Raw genomic sequence first — 14,425 nt, 5'->3', positions numbered from 1 at the left:
CGCCACAGCATTAAGTGTCATTCTGTTGTATTTTCCCAAGCCTATGCTCAGACATATGATTATGTCTCGCCACTTTGCTTGCAGCAGTCTGTGAGGAAGAACAGTAGACTTTTTGCCAGTGATTGTTTGGGCCATACTCCTCCAACCCTTATCATCAGATGGTAGCAGCTGCTTGTCTGCATAGGATGCCCTTAACTTTGCAGAGTAATAGTTGGGCAATAATAGAGCGAGCCTCTTCCTATTTAGGATTGCTCACAAAATGATGTTCACCGTAGTGGAACAACAAAAATGTTTACACTAAAGCCCCGCTATTTGTGAGGGATATGGACTGAGCCTGCTGTAAATAGTTAAAAAGAAAAACGAGTAACTGATGCCAACAGAAAATATTTATAATTGCCCTCCTTATTAATAGTTTAAATCATAAGTATACCACAAACTGTGCCTCTCAAACAGTTTAATATCCTTTCAAACTCATCTTACAAACTTAGCTCCTCTCCGACATGCAAAGTGAATGTTTTAAACGGCTGTTTCTATGCCAGTGTCAAAGCAGGTTAATGCTACACAGTTCAGTGAATTCTGCAGGATGTACATCTTGTTGTTTTTCTGGTCACAAGTTAGTTGAGAATGAATCAGTGACGTCTATGCTGTTCCAGCAAAGTAGTGCACTCCCATTTTGTCTGTTTTTTCACAACATAATTAATCCACAATCAATTCATCGGTTTTCATTACACCATGTTCCAATGCAGCATGCCCCTGATGTTTGTACACCGTGTTATCGATCGGGTGTGGAGAGGTTTGTGAGGGGAGGAATGTGGGGGTTGTTAAAGAAAGATTATAGTTTTGGGTGTGGAAGTGTAGATTTTACACTACACTGATGGAGCGCTTGTTTTAATTGATGGAGCATTAAAAGGAACTTGGCACAACACCCTCAAGACATCAGACTTGGTTGAGCTGTTACAAGGGATTTTCTTTTTCCACTTCAGCAACTCTGTCTTTAGGTGTAAAATTAGAGGAGACTCAGCTTCCTGGAAACATTCCCTCACACAAAAGTAGATCATTAGCAGAGTCAGGGGGATCTTCACTCACTCTGTGCTTGTGCAGACCAGTCACGAAATGCTGCTGTTGTGTCCCACGAGAGGTGCGTTTACCTTACTGCCATAGAAGTGTTAGTGTCCATGTTTGCCTTGTTTTGCATGTCATCACAGCGGAGGGAACCGTACAGAAAGTTTGTCATAAAACTGTAGGCGACTTGTGCGGCAATAGCCCGAGAAGTTGGCTTTGTAGTGTTGCCTTTGTTAGTGGGGTGGAGTTCATGGAGGAGTTTAGACTTGTTTTCTGCTTTGTGTCATTAACCTCCAGGGGTTTGACCTGTCGCCAAAGTGGAATTCTCCTTTGTTTCTGGATGTTCCTTTTGTATTGTTGGTTTACAACGGGGCAATTGAAGTCTAGTTGGTTGTTATTAACAGTGTTGGACAAGCTACTTCGAAAATTTAGTAGCTTGGCCAACTAAATTTTACGCTATTCTACTGTAAATGTAGCTTGACTAGCTGAGGATGTCATTGATTTTTGTGAACAGTAGACTTGTGAAGCACTTTAGCTAAGTTACAACAACATGTCAAAAGTAGCTAAACTATATCAACTCTACTTTAGTTGGGTGGAGCCTCTTTAAAGGTTTTGTAATTGTGCTATTAGGGTAGACTATAAATGAACACTTAATTCTAAAATCTTTGCCTTGTCATGAATCTTAGCTTTTGAGCTTTCTTGAACTAATGCATTGACAGCACTGTGTTACTATCAACTTAACTGAAGAAACCTAACTGAAAAAAATGTGATATACTGTAGAAGCCAATATGGGCATTGTTCTCCTATGTTATAGTTTGCTTTTTAGGATATCAAATATCCAATTAATTATTTACAAAGACCACAAAAATGTAGTTTTGTTGAGAAAATAACCTGCACAAAAAAATATTTCTGAGTAACCTAACCCAAAGTTGCGCTGAAAAGTAGCCTCATCTGTCGTCTCAGGTTCCCTACCGGTTTCTGTTTTAATTTCTTTCACACAGACGCACACACACACACACACGCACGCACACACCGTTTTATTCTAGTGCTATGTTAGCTGTTGCTGTTTGGTGAGTCATGATGACTAGTTTGGCTGGGGATTGTTGTTGATTTCCACATACTGTACCAGAAATGTGTGTCCTTAAATTTGTGCTGGACTTGGATCTTGACAAGAGCTTCCTTTTGGGGTTGCACACTAATCATCAGAACATATAAATGTTCTGTGAGGACTCGATAAGTAGCGGGAATTTGTTAAGGTATGACCCATGGAGGTTGACGAGATGTACACACCTCTGCCCCTTCCTCTACCATTTGCACCCAGTTGCGCGCTAGCGTGATGTCAAACTTAGATGCATCTTCAGGTTTAAAAGTGCCAGGGGAAATTTAGCTTCCGTGAACACTACCACGCTATTGCTATGTGGTTATGGAAGTATAGCTTTGCAACTAAAAAGCTATTTAATGTTGTGAACACTACAACCACGCTACTGAGAAATGTAGTTAAGCTCGTAGTGTCGCTACCTTAAGAGCCGCTCTTGCCCAACACTGGTTATTTAAATATCTGTGTAAAATGTCATCATGTCATTGGATGTAACGCTACTCTTCATGTCCACAATGTGTGTGTGTGTGTGTGTTTTTTTGTGTTCTGACCACAGGTCAAAGCTTCAGGCAAGGTGTTATTCGACCTGGTGTGCACCCACATGAATCTCATCGAGGGCGATTACTTCGGCCTGGAGTTTCAGAACCATCAAAAGATGATGGTGAGCGAGAAGGACAAATAAAGTGAACTGGATAATTATCAAGCCAGGAAATGTCTCTTCACAAGACCACTTACATTGTGATGTTATCTTCTCCACAGGTTTGGTTGGATCCTATCAAGCCTATTATCAAACAGCTGAGACGTAAGTATTTATTTTCTTCTTTTTTTTCGTGTTCCAACAGGGAGCTTTTTATCAAGGTGCAAATTTAACAGAGTTCTGGCAATTTCTATTTTCTTACTTCATATGTTCCTAACAGGACCGAAGCACACGACGTTGCGGTTTGCTGTGAAATATTTTCCTCCAGACCATGCCCAGCTGCTGGAGGAGCTGACTCGGTGGGTTTCTTTCCACATTATTAATACGAGCTTCGCCTCATTAACTTGGCATTTACTCTACTTTGCAATATGCCTATTTAAGAAATGAGAGGCATATGTAAAGTGGAACTTTCAATGACAGATGTTCCTAAAGTTGTACAAATTGTAGTTCTAACAATATTTTGGAGTAGCAAAAAACTTTAGACTCAACAAGCATCTGAAGGATTAACTTGAGTATGGACTTTTTTTATTTATTTATTTTTTTATTTTTTAGGGAAACGTATGGAAATATTCATAGGCATAAGCCATAGGAGAGAGGTACTCTCATCCTGGCAGCTCAGTACAATACAGTGTGTATCAAGCCCTGCTGCGAATAGCAAACATCCGTAAGGTTTATAATTGCGTATACCTGTAGATGCCACAAGATGGTAGCAAAACCTTCCTGTTAGACAATCATCAATGAATCAATCAATGACGCGCCTTGCCTCACTTCAACATAGTTCCTTGACATGAAGATGCCACAAGATGGTGCCAATGCAATATTTTTCTATTAGATAGAGCACAAAAAAAGAATTGGTCAGTTTTTCACCCAATAACAGAGGATAGGTTCTAACAGAAATATGCAAAAAGGCAAATTGGAAAATAGCGAAACGCGAATATGTGATGGAATGCTGTGCTGCATGGCAATTTAAATTAATAATTATTACTGAAGGAAGAATGGAAGGTACAAGGCAAAGTCAGCAGTAGTGTAATGTAATGAAACTCTCCTTCAAAGACACACAGTACTCCTATCATTGCTATTTAAGTTCTACTGTGCAGGGGGATAGGGACTGAGCCCCGGCGCAAATAGCGGAAGTCTGTGGGGAGATGATATGCCTTCCTCCCAAAAAAGGTTTATAATTGGCCATATATACTGCAAGATGGTGGCAAAGCACTACTTTTGTCCAAATTAAGCTCCTCAACTCACTTTGACATAGTTCCATGGCACCAAGATATGTCAAAATGTCAATTTCATTGACAGTTCAACAAATTGGAAGCCAACCAGCATCAAAGGGAGGTTTTGTGCGACTGTTGAGGTTGTCTGATGCTAAACATCACCTGAAAACCATTCAAAATGGAACCACCTATGCTCTTTTCTAGGTATCTATTTGCCCTCCAGATCAAACAGGATCTTTCCAGCGGGCGTCTGACCTGCAATGACACAAGTGCTGCGCTGATGGTCTCCCACATTATGCAGTGTGAGTGCTGAAGAGTTCCCCCTTTTTTTTTTTCTTTTTTTTTTTATCCCAGAGACCAATAAGTCGACAGACAAAAGTAGGCTTTCTGACTCGAGAGTGTCATCAATTAGGCCTCCTATGCATGTTGCTTTCTCAGAAACATGACATTTCTGAGCTGCAGCACATTTTCCACTTTTGGCATTGTTTCCATTGCTTTTTTGACTTATCCTTGTTATTTTTACTTTTCAGCTGAGATTGGTGACTTTGAGGAAAGCCAGTGCCGGTCACACCTCCTAAATAATAAGTACATCCCTGATCAGATGCCCTTGATTGACAAGATGATGGAGTTCCACTCAATGAATATGTAAGCATGGTGCTGCCCTTTTTATTTTTAAGGTCAATGGTTAAACAGATAAATTTACCCAAGTTTTAGCATACTGGCAAGATTTCTTTTTTTAATTTTTATATTTCAAAAAAGATATTTCAATTGAATATTAAATGTTTTGTATCAAATGGAATGGCTGACTTGCACAAGAAAATGTGATGTGCACGACTTGGTCGTATATTCTCTAGAGTCTTTGTGAGGCATTTTATCCCTACCGACCCCACTTGGATTTGAATTTGTCTGCTGCTCAGTGAAATTCTGTGTTCATGCACCAAATAAGTCACAGCTGTTGTCAGCACTCTTCAGATTTTTAGGGTGGGTTCTGGGGTGTTGTGTGAAGTCAAGGGTCCCTTTTCACAGTTTGAATTGAAGCCAAAAGCGACTCCTCAAACTGATGGACTCTATGCGGGTGAATGGCTGCTCCTCAAAACGAGCTCCTTTTAATGTACTCCTTTCTTTTCACTTTCGCTTTTTTCCCCCACGGAGGCGTTCCTAGTTGATAACTAAAGCTGCGGTTCTCGTAGCTGTGGTGCCACGTGAAGATAAGCTGTTCATTAATCAACGAACGCAGGCGGAAGGAACGCTTCTTTGCTGATAAGAATTTAGAAAACTTAATCCTCTCGACAACTTTTCACAAAATTGTACATAAACACAATCGACCTGCATGCATTCAGACTATTGTACTTATCAGTGATGGATGGCATGAGATTTAATTAATTGGTCTGACATTATTTACAAGCTCTGCACACAACTCTCTATATATAGTACACTAGCACTAAAACAACACTAGAGCTAACACAAGAGGCAATATTATTGACTAGTGAAGTACAGTACTAGGTGATTGTAGATGGCGACACCATTCTTCTTATTTGAAAACAATGTGCCATCATGATTTTAGCGGTCTGGCAAAAATCTAATAAATTATTTACTATGCTTCAAATTTTCAAGTTTTCACACTTTTCACAGTCCACATTGAATGCAGTGCTTTTGGTAACCCTTGTGTTAAAGTCTAGTGTTTGCAAGCTGCCTGAACATTTTCTACAAGTTCAATATATCGACCAAAGGATTATTAGGATGACAGTGAACCCTCGTTTATCACGAAGGAAAGGTTCCAGACCCATCCACAATCTGCAATATAGACCATATCAAAATTTGTTTTATTGTTTTACCCTTCCCCCTCACTCTAAAGACATTTACTTTTATTAAAGCACACTTTAAAAGCGTTCCTTGGCGACGGTTCTCCAAATAAGAAGCAAAAGCGTGCTTGCTTCAAGCTGTTTGCCACTCCCAGTTGAACTTTACCATAAAACTGACGAATAAAACAAAACGGAATTAAAAATTGCATAATGTTCAACAAAACCATATAATTTTGAAAGTCAGCTGGCTTATTGCTAACATATAATGCAAATCGCCATAGACAGGCTAACAGATAATAGCATTGATATTACAGTAATTATAAACAGTCAAATAACTGCCACTTTAACACATGGAGCAGCACCACATACTGTACAATCAGCATGCAACAGTACTCATAGGCATATACTGTATTCCCTCTGCTTTGTGGCAACCACAAATATTAAAACAGGAAAACTATATTTGGACTTGCATGTATACTGTAAAAACCCATAAATGATCGCTTAAAAATCTGCCATATAGCAGGGGCCGCAAACGATGCACCGCAATATAGTCGAGGTTCACTGTACATGACAATGCCCTCACTGTGTCTCAACCATACAGTGGTTTAGTTTCTCTTCAGTAAAAACAAGTACGTAAGTACATGTTGTTGGGCTTTTGTGTTGTTAGTGGTCATACACCGGCCGAATCCGACTTCCAGTTGCTAGAAGTGGCACGCCGGCTGGAAATGTATGGGATTCGTCTCCACCCAGCAAAAGACCGCGAAGACTCGCGTCTAAGCCTTGCTGTGGCACACACGGGCGTCATGGTCTTTCAGGTAAACTTTACCTGATTAGGTGGTCTTTTAGAGCCCACGCTCACTTGATTGTATTAATCTCCGTAGGGACACACGAAGATAAACTCCTTCAACTGGTCTAAAGTACGTAAACTGAGCTTCAAGAGGAAACGTTTCCTTATCAAGCTGAGGGCTGATGGAAATGTAGGTTTCTCCGCTGAAACAAATTGTATAAGAAAGGCCAACTTTTGCTAAGCATTTGGGGTGCGTATTCTTCAGAGTTCATATCAAGACACTCTGGAGTTCCTGATGGCCAGCAGAGACTGTTGTAAACTCTTCTGGAAGATCTGTGTTGAATACCATGCCTTCTTCCGACTCTTTGAGGAACCCAAACCCAAGCCCAAGCCTGTGCTGTTCACACGAGGCTCCTCTTTCAGATTCAGGTAACAAAAGCTCAAGGCTGCACTTTTCCTCTCAGAATTCTACTCACCACTGAATGTGTCTTTGCATGTCTCCACAGCGGCCGCACGCAGAAGCAGGTGATTGACTTTGTGAGGGACTCCGAGTTTAAAAAACTCCCATTCGAAAGGTAAAAAGCATTTGACATATTTCATCACGGCGAGAGTGTTTCTTTCAATACTGACCTTTGACATCCTGTCTGCTAGGAAACATAGTCGAGTCCAACACAACAGCCGCCTGTCTCCTTTGCCTTCTCCACGCTACCAAAAAGTGCCAAAAGAAGTGAGTTTGTCTACAGTGGACACATGGGCCTGCATGTTTTCACCATTTCTCAGGGTACTTTTATAATGAATAAAAATACAGTGAGCCCCCATTTATCGTGGGAGATATGTTCCAGAACCACCAGCTATATACTATATACCACTACAGTATATAAATAGACCATATGATTTTTTTAAATTTTTTTAAAAAAATAAAAAATTTTACCCCTCCCAGTTGCTTAAACACATTTATAGAGGACAATATATATAGGGCATATATTCTCTCTGCTCTGTGGGAACAACAAATATTAAAACAGAAAAACATGGTACTGTATTACACTGAATGGGCGCCCTCTTCTTCTTGCTGCTCTAAATTTGCACTTGGCTGTATTCTGTTAAAAAAAAAAAAATACATTGCTTAAAAATCTGCGGGGACCCGGTTGATGAACCAGGATATAGTGGGGGTTCACTGTACAAGCTTTTACTATCAATAATTGAGCTAAATCTCTACTTCAGAGTGGTGCTCTCGGGGACAGAGTTGACGCTCCTTCGCAGCACCACTGGAAGGAGTCGGCGCTGGTGAGTTCACAAGAAACACCCGAAGCTCCAGTGAGCCCGGCTCACCAGAACAATGGCCATGAGGACAAATCGCCACCCGGGAATGCGGAAGCGAGAGACTTGACTCGGCCGGCTCACCTTGAACATCTGGCAACAGGTTCAGCTTCTCGAGCTGCTAAAGGCGGCTGCTCTTCCATCTGCATTGACAAAGTTAGGGACTATAATACAGGCAGGGACTCGATTGGTTGGACTCAGGGGCAGGTTGTGTTTCAGCACGGGTCAGACTCTGGAAGTATAAATGGGCCGGTGCAAGTCTACCAGGAGGAGTTTGAGGGTAGTAGGCAGTACAGGTACCACTCTAGCTCTTCTGAACCGCTACATGGTATGCGTAATGATTTGGATGGTCCCAACATGCATAAGACAAGTACAGATAAACACAGCAGCAGCCTGGTTGTGGTCCAACAAGTAAAGAGATCACCAAATGTCCCCGTCACTCCTGTTATGGGCACCTTCCTCAGTCACGCTGAGCAAAATGGCTACACGAGTACTGAATCAAACCCAAGCCGCTCTCATCGCTCTCGGAAACACCACAAAGCCAAACGCCGCCCTCACGCCGACCCAAATCCAGCAATGTCCTTTCCCGGGCGAGGACCCCCACCCGACCTGTCCGATGCGGAGCGAATGGCTGCTCTTGAGTGCCGCATGCTGGCTAACGGGCTCTCAGCCCCAGGCAGATCTAAGACCGGTCCAGGGAGTAAACGGCAGGCTGGTGTCACACATGTAGGGGCAGTTCAGATGAGCGAAGGCTGTAACACTAGTGCTTCGGAGTCCAGTGAGTCTGAGGTCGAGAGCAATAGGGGGAATGGCAACAGCCAACTTAAATTTGGGGATGTGGCTGAGGCCACATGGCCCATACCGAGAAACAAGTTTTCATTTGGTAGCCTCCAGCTGGATGAGGAGGCAGACGAGGACGGATGCCACACCTTCAGCGACGACGACGGCTTTCAGATAATCAATGGCTAGTCTAATAGAACAGTGTTTCCCAACCTTTATTGAGCCAAGGCACAGATTTTTACATCAGCACGCTGTCAAATTGAAATGTCACAAAAAGTATCTATACTGAGATAATAATGATATCTCAATTTAATCACAAATTTACTCACTCAGTTTGAAATCTGGGCCTGTTTAATTGAATGCCAATATATTATTCTATATGATTGGCAACTGGTATATACATAGGTTAATTGTACTTTCTGCGATCTAGTAGAAGACCATTTAATTGTTCTGACTAGCACTATAGGTTTCTGATATAGATAGATGAACAAAGATATATTATTTGTACTTAATACAAATACATTTTTGGACCAATTAAGTGAAACTGAATCTTTTCCCGCCCCGGCACAGTGGTCAGGAATCAGTGGAATAAGTACTGTTGAACCTCTGAATTTGTACTGTTTTTCAAAAGTTGTAGGTGTTAAGGTCAAAGGTCATCCTGGAATGGATTGTGTTTGTCTTGAGAGGTTCCACTTTTTTTGTACTAATTTGCTAAGGACCATCTCTACTGGAGACTTCCCGTTCTCAGCCTGTATGAATAAAGGATGTTTTTTAAAAGCGTCCCAGAAAATCAGTGCCATGTTAAGCTTTAACGTGATTGTGTACCCTGGAGACCTTTTGCACAAATGTTTGTTTTTGTCCTCTGAACAAAGTCTGCAACAATTTTGGAAGACTTGTTGAATATGAAGTTTATCGAGTATGCCTTATGACTTCCAATAGGGACGAAAAATCTGAAAAAAAGGCCCTATCTTTAGATATTTTTTGGCTCCAAGTGAGCCTTGTGCTCATTAGGCACTAACTCTGTAATGTCATTTTTATCATGGGGTAGTCTACACTGTTGACTAGCATGTGACTGTGCAATGTTACCCAGTACCTTGCAGAACCAATAATGTAAACTATCGCACTGATTTACCTTGGGAATGCAAAAAAACGAAAGTAGCAGTGCATGGGGTCCAAGTTTCGCCGTCTTCTTCGGTGCAAATATTGTTGCATCATGTTGATTGTTTGTATGCAATCTACAAACGTATACAATACAATTTTTACATGTCCATGTTAAATTGTGGTCAGACGAGGCACTAGATACAAGAGATACAAGTCCTTTTTTACGCTTACAGTTCAGAGGAGAATCATACATTTACCGGGCACTGTTAGGTACACCTGCCCAGTCTAATAAAATCCCACCCAATAATATTCTACGCATTTACAAAACAGGTACAATATACTCAAAGTGTTTCCAGTGTTCCTATATTTACCTACAGTACATGGTGACTAGAACTCAGACTCACCGTCTAACTCCCCAAACGCTATTTGTATTGACAGTAACAAATGAATAGCGAATCACAATCAAATCGTTACCCCGTGTACTATTCCGAAATAAAGACGTGTCATTGTCCCAACAAATGAAAAATCCAATTTGATTATTTGAAGTTTTTTGAGGGGTCGCAGATTTTTGTCAGTACACCAGAAAAGACGCACAATACATTTTGGCTGGCACATTTTAGCAACTGCTTTTTCTTCCAGGAAAAGCTGTTGCAACGCTTCTTTTTAGTTTAAAATGGCTTAATTTAACCAAGATCCCTTGCCGTATCATGACCGTGGTTTGTTTTACGCCAGTCTTGGCGCCGTAAAATCTTTAAATCCAGGCTGGCTGGAAACATACGCTTCTACTAAGCCAGCTATTGCGCTCAGCTGCTAGTTAGCAGTAGCTGGATAGCTCTCGTCAATTATCTGCCACGATGTGTTGAATGAGTCTTGCATAACTTCATCCAATTCATCTGCCGTGAAAATATGTGGAGTCCCTCTCGGCCATCGGACGCCTTGTCCCACGGAGATTATCGTCTAGGGGGATAGTACGGCTCTGTGAGCCACCTGATCAGCTACAACTGCTACCTAACCCTAACCCTAATTTATGCAACTTCGCTGGATTGCAGCTCTTATCAGAACAAAATGCGTCGTATGATTCATTTTCAATCAAATGCGAAAATTATGATTCAGGAGTTGGTTTTTTTCCAACCTGACTTGCGAGTGAATCCAAATCACCACACATTCGTTCGTAGCTCCAGTGGTGTCAAATATTTTTGTACTTAGCTCTTCTACTGGATCTCATGAGATTGTGCAAATGTACCTTATCAAGTGTCCCATCTGTGTCTGTCACATGAGATACCAGTGGTGGCCTGATCAGTCCGAACTTCTCTGAAGTGAAGGTTAATTTGTCCCATAGTTTAAACTTCCCCACACTGTTTGTACTTGAATTGAGTATAAACCAATCATCTCAAGGTACACCAAGTAGCTTCATTGTACACGATGCACTTTGTTTCCATCTTTTATAATCTTTCTGGTTTGAGGGCGCTTCTGTCTGCATGTTGACCTTGTGTTGTCTCCTGTTTCTTTTTGTTGTCCTTTTACTTTCACCTTTTTATGCACTTGTCCGTTTGCATGAAACTGTTGTATCTCTTTTTTGTTTTCCACACCCAAGCAGTAACTTGCATGTCCAATAAACCCAACGGGTCTTTCATTGTGTGTTAACCAAACAAGGAGGTTCCCGGTTCTGCTGTGATTCAGCTCATTTTTGGCATTCTTGTAAATGCGGAACTTACTTATTTGTTACTGGACCACTGCAGTTTTAGGAAACCTTCCCATACAGACCTGGAATGACAGAATCATTTCTTTTTTTTTTTTTTTAATCAAGTATAAAATTTGAGCAGTGTGCCAGGTTTTTGGGGACTTGCTTCATGTTTCACTGTCCTTACTGCTTTTTGCATGCGCTGTAATTTAAGCGTCTGGCAATTTTTTACACATTTTGTTATTCAATGTCTCACAATCTTAAAGGTTGTTTCATGAATTTCTCCTTTTTTCTGCACTCTCTCCCAACCTTCTCTGTTGTTTATGTGGTGCTTGTTTTAAGATGTGCATGAATTTCACGTTGATATTAAAGTCAATAAAAATGGCTTTTATTAAGTCACATCCAAGAATTTTCTTTTTGCGTAAAACATCTCCCTTCATTCTTCCTGTAGTTTTTCTGTAATCGTTCCTGCCCTGAATGTTAGAGATGCCTTGTAGGGCATCTCTAACACTTATTAGCAGTAATCTTCTGTAGATTTGTCGTGGTTTGTGGTTTCCACTCTTTCCCGCGACAGTGTTTACAGTAAATCCCAGACCAATGTTGAGTCAATGCGCTCACTGTTGTGGTGTTCCAGATGAAACCTTACTGATCAAATGCAATAACTGTTGCATGCTGTCTTTTCAAAGACTATAATATTAATGTAATTGACACTGTGTATGCATTCAAAAATATGTATATTATTGTAGTTCCTACTACAGTACTCCTAGTATGATGCAGTGTGGAATATTTGATACAGGTCATGTATTGAATTTCATAGTGTAGGTGTACCTATTGTTGTGTCCTGTTAGTGTAGTCTTTCTGCAGTATGTTTTTGTTGCACTAAGCCTGTGGTGCTGTCTGGACTTCAGAGTGAGTTACTTCTGATGTTTCACTTCTAGAAGGCATATGCCTCAGCTATCTTTTTAGCGAAGGGAAACTACGAAGCTTCCTCAAATAGATTCCGTCAATAACTGTCGCTGGCTCGTTTTTCGATGAGCCGTACAGGATTACAACTCATTCAGTTTAATTAAGCAAGTGAACACAAGGCAGCCACAACAAATAATTTATCATGCGTCTTTCCATTGCTGAGTTTTCACTCCTCTCTCGCTCTCGCTCTTGCTCTCCCCCCCCAATAGGAGCACTGACAAACAGTCCGTACCTGTTCACTTCCTCCGGACACGGTCTGCTTAATGGCCAGACGTCTCTGGAGGTGGGCAGTCACAGTCCCGACGTCCGGCAACCTTCGCCTCTCACCAGCCCACTCCTCAACGATGCCTGCAGCATTCGCACTGATGATGAAGACGAGGTGCGCCGGAAGGTTTGTGCTTTACACAAATTAAGCAGGTAGTCCAGCAGTTGGTAAAGACTGCACACATCAGATTGATAATTACCTGCTTAATCTGGATTCTGGATATTTAGATTTTCTCCAATGTCCACTACATGGACAACAGGATTGGGTCCAAGTGGAAAACATTTAAGAATTATTTCTGGAATTTTTCTTCCTGGGAACTTTAGTTAAGGAATTTTGGAAATATTCAAAGTTGGTGACTTCCCACTTGAAAGAGAATATACCTACGATTTTTTATTTTTTTTGGTCATTTTTTACATATCTTAATTTTTGATAGTTCACGTCCATGAACTCTTTGCTGACCATTGTGTGTATTTGATGCCTTGGCAGAGGTTCCCGACAGACAGGGCCTACTTCATCGCCAAGGAACTGCTGACCACAGAGAGGACGTACGTCAAGGACCTGGAGGTGGTGACCGTGGTAAGACGAGTCCAGGGCACCACTGCCTGACGTGTCGCTTTACAGTTTGTTTTCTCCTTGCGCCGTCCTCTGGGGGAGATTACATCGATTCTCCGGGTTAGTTGCTCCGTGGCAGAGCATCCGCCAGGACATTGAAGCAGGCGGTGACACAGGCAGATTGTAATAGATAACATTTTTGTATCCATTACATCGTAACAGGTTGTCTCAAAAATAATGGTAAAGTGCAGTCACCTAAAAAAATCTACATAATTACAGCTAAATACAGTGTCAAGGTTTTGTGCTATGTTACATCCCACCACTAATCATACTGAAGAAAAAAAACTCAGTATGATGTGCCTACCTCAATAATGTAAACACAATAACCTAATCTTGTACTCGTTTGCATTAATTTGTGCAGGTGTTCCTAATGGTATGGCCTGAGGTATATTTCTAAAGTGTGCTTCAACATGCATGAGTCTGTCTTCTGTGACATTTTTATTACCGTGCTATCTTCAGCAAAAACTCTCTTGTATCTCATAAATATTTGGCTTGGCTCATGTCCCATTTTTTAAACATTTTTATTTATTTATTTTCTCTCCAGCCATGCGCTCGCTCCATCTCTCTAAATCCCTCCAGTCGTAGCTGGTGGAGTCATCTGAACTGCTGATGCAACTCACCCCCAAAGACTAAAGCCCCTTTCCCAACTTGTCTCCTTTTAATAAAGCTCTTCTCATGCCTGTATGTAATTGAATTTCCAATTTATTATACTGATTATAATCCCTCAAGAGGAAATTCTTATTACACTCTGTTGTAAGAGCTCCAGTCGAACAAATGACTGTTTTAAGAATTAGTGAGTTAAGTTATTGGTTCTTCATTAAGGTAGAACTCAGAAAGAATTTACAGTCAAACCCAAAATTATTAATATACTTCCATCCAATCTATTTTGTATAGCATTTGAGCTGGAGCTAACTTTGGGTGAGAGGTGGGGTACACACTGGACTAGTTGCCAGCCAATCGCAGGGCACATATAGAAGACCGACCATTCATACTGACATTCACACCTATAGACAATTAAGAGGCTTCAATAAACCTACCATTCAGA

At 41.1% G+C, this 14,425-nt stretch overlaps 1 protein-coding gene across 5 annotated transcripts in view; it reads left to right on the top strand.

Annotated features, from left to right (window-relative positions):
* Positions 1-14,425, top strand: part of LOC133486501 (FERM, ARHGEF and pleckstrin domain-containing protein 1-like) — a 54,893-nt gene that overhangs the window by 28,492 nt on the left and 11,976 nt on the right. For 4 of the 5 annotated variants that reach the window (XM_061791777.1, XM_061791774.1, XM_061791776.1 and 1 more), the window contains exons 3-15: positions 2,715-2,819; positions 2,918-2,960; positions 3,076-3,154; positions 4,274-4,371; positions 4,600-4,714; positions 6,539-6,686; positions 6,753-6,848; positions 6,924-7,087; positions 7,165-7,233; positions 7,310-7,385; positions 7,880-8,078; positions 12,713-12,894; positions 13,255-13,344. In XM_061791777.1, coding sequence (XP_061647761.1) covers positions 2,715-2,819; positions 2,918-2,960; positions 3,076-3,154; positions 4,274-4,371; positions 4,600-4,714; positions 6,539-6,686; positions 6,753-6,848; positions 6,924-7,087; positions 7,165-7,233; positions 7,310-7,385; positions 7,880-8,078; positions 12,713-12,894; positions 13,255-13,344 — 1,464 coding nt within the window. The remainder of the gene's footprint in view (positions 1-2,714; positions 2,820-2,917; positions 2,961-3,075; positions 3,155-4,273; positions 4,372-4,599; positions 4,715-6,538; positions 6,687-6,752; positions 6,849-6,923; positions 7,088-7,164; positions 7,234-7,309; positions 7,386-7,879; positions 8,079-12,712; positions 12,895-13,254; positions 13,345-14,425) is intronic. The other variant, XM_061791775.1, reaches the window with a different exon arrangement.

This window comes from Phyllopteryx taeniolatus, chromosome 12, assembly GCF_024500385.1.
Source record: "Phyllopteryx taeniolatus isolate TA_2022b chromosome 12, UOR_Ptae_1.2, whole genome shotgun sequence".
Classification (NCBI taxonomy): Eukaryota; Metazoa; Chordata; class Actinopteri; order Syngnathiformes; family Syngnathidae; genus Phyllopteryx; species Phyllopteryx taeniolatus.
Note: the sequence above shows the minus strand (reverse complement) of the source record. Positions and strands in the feature narration are given on the sequence as shown.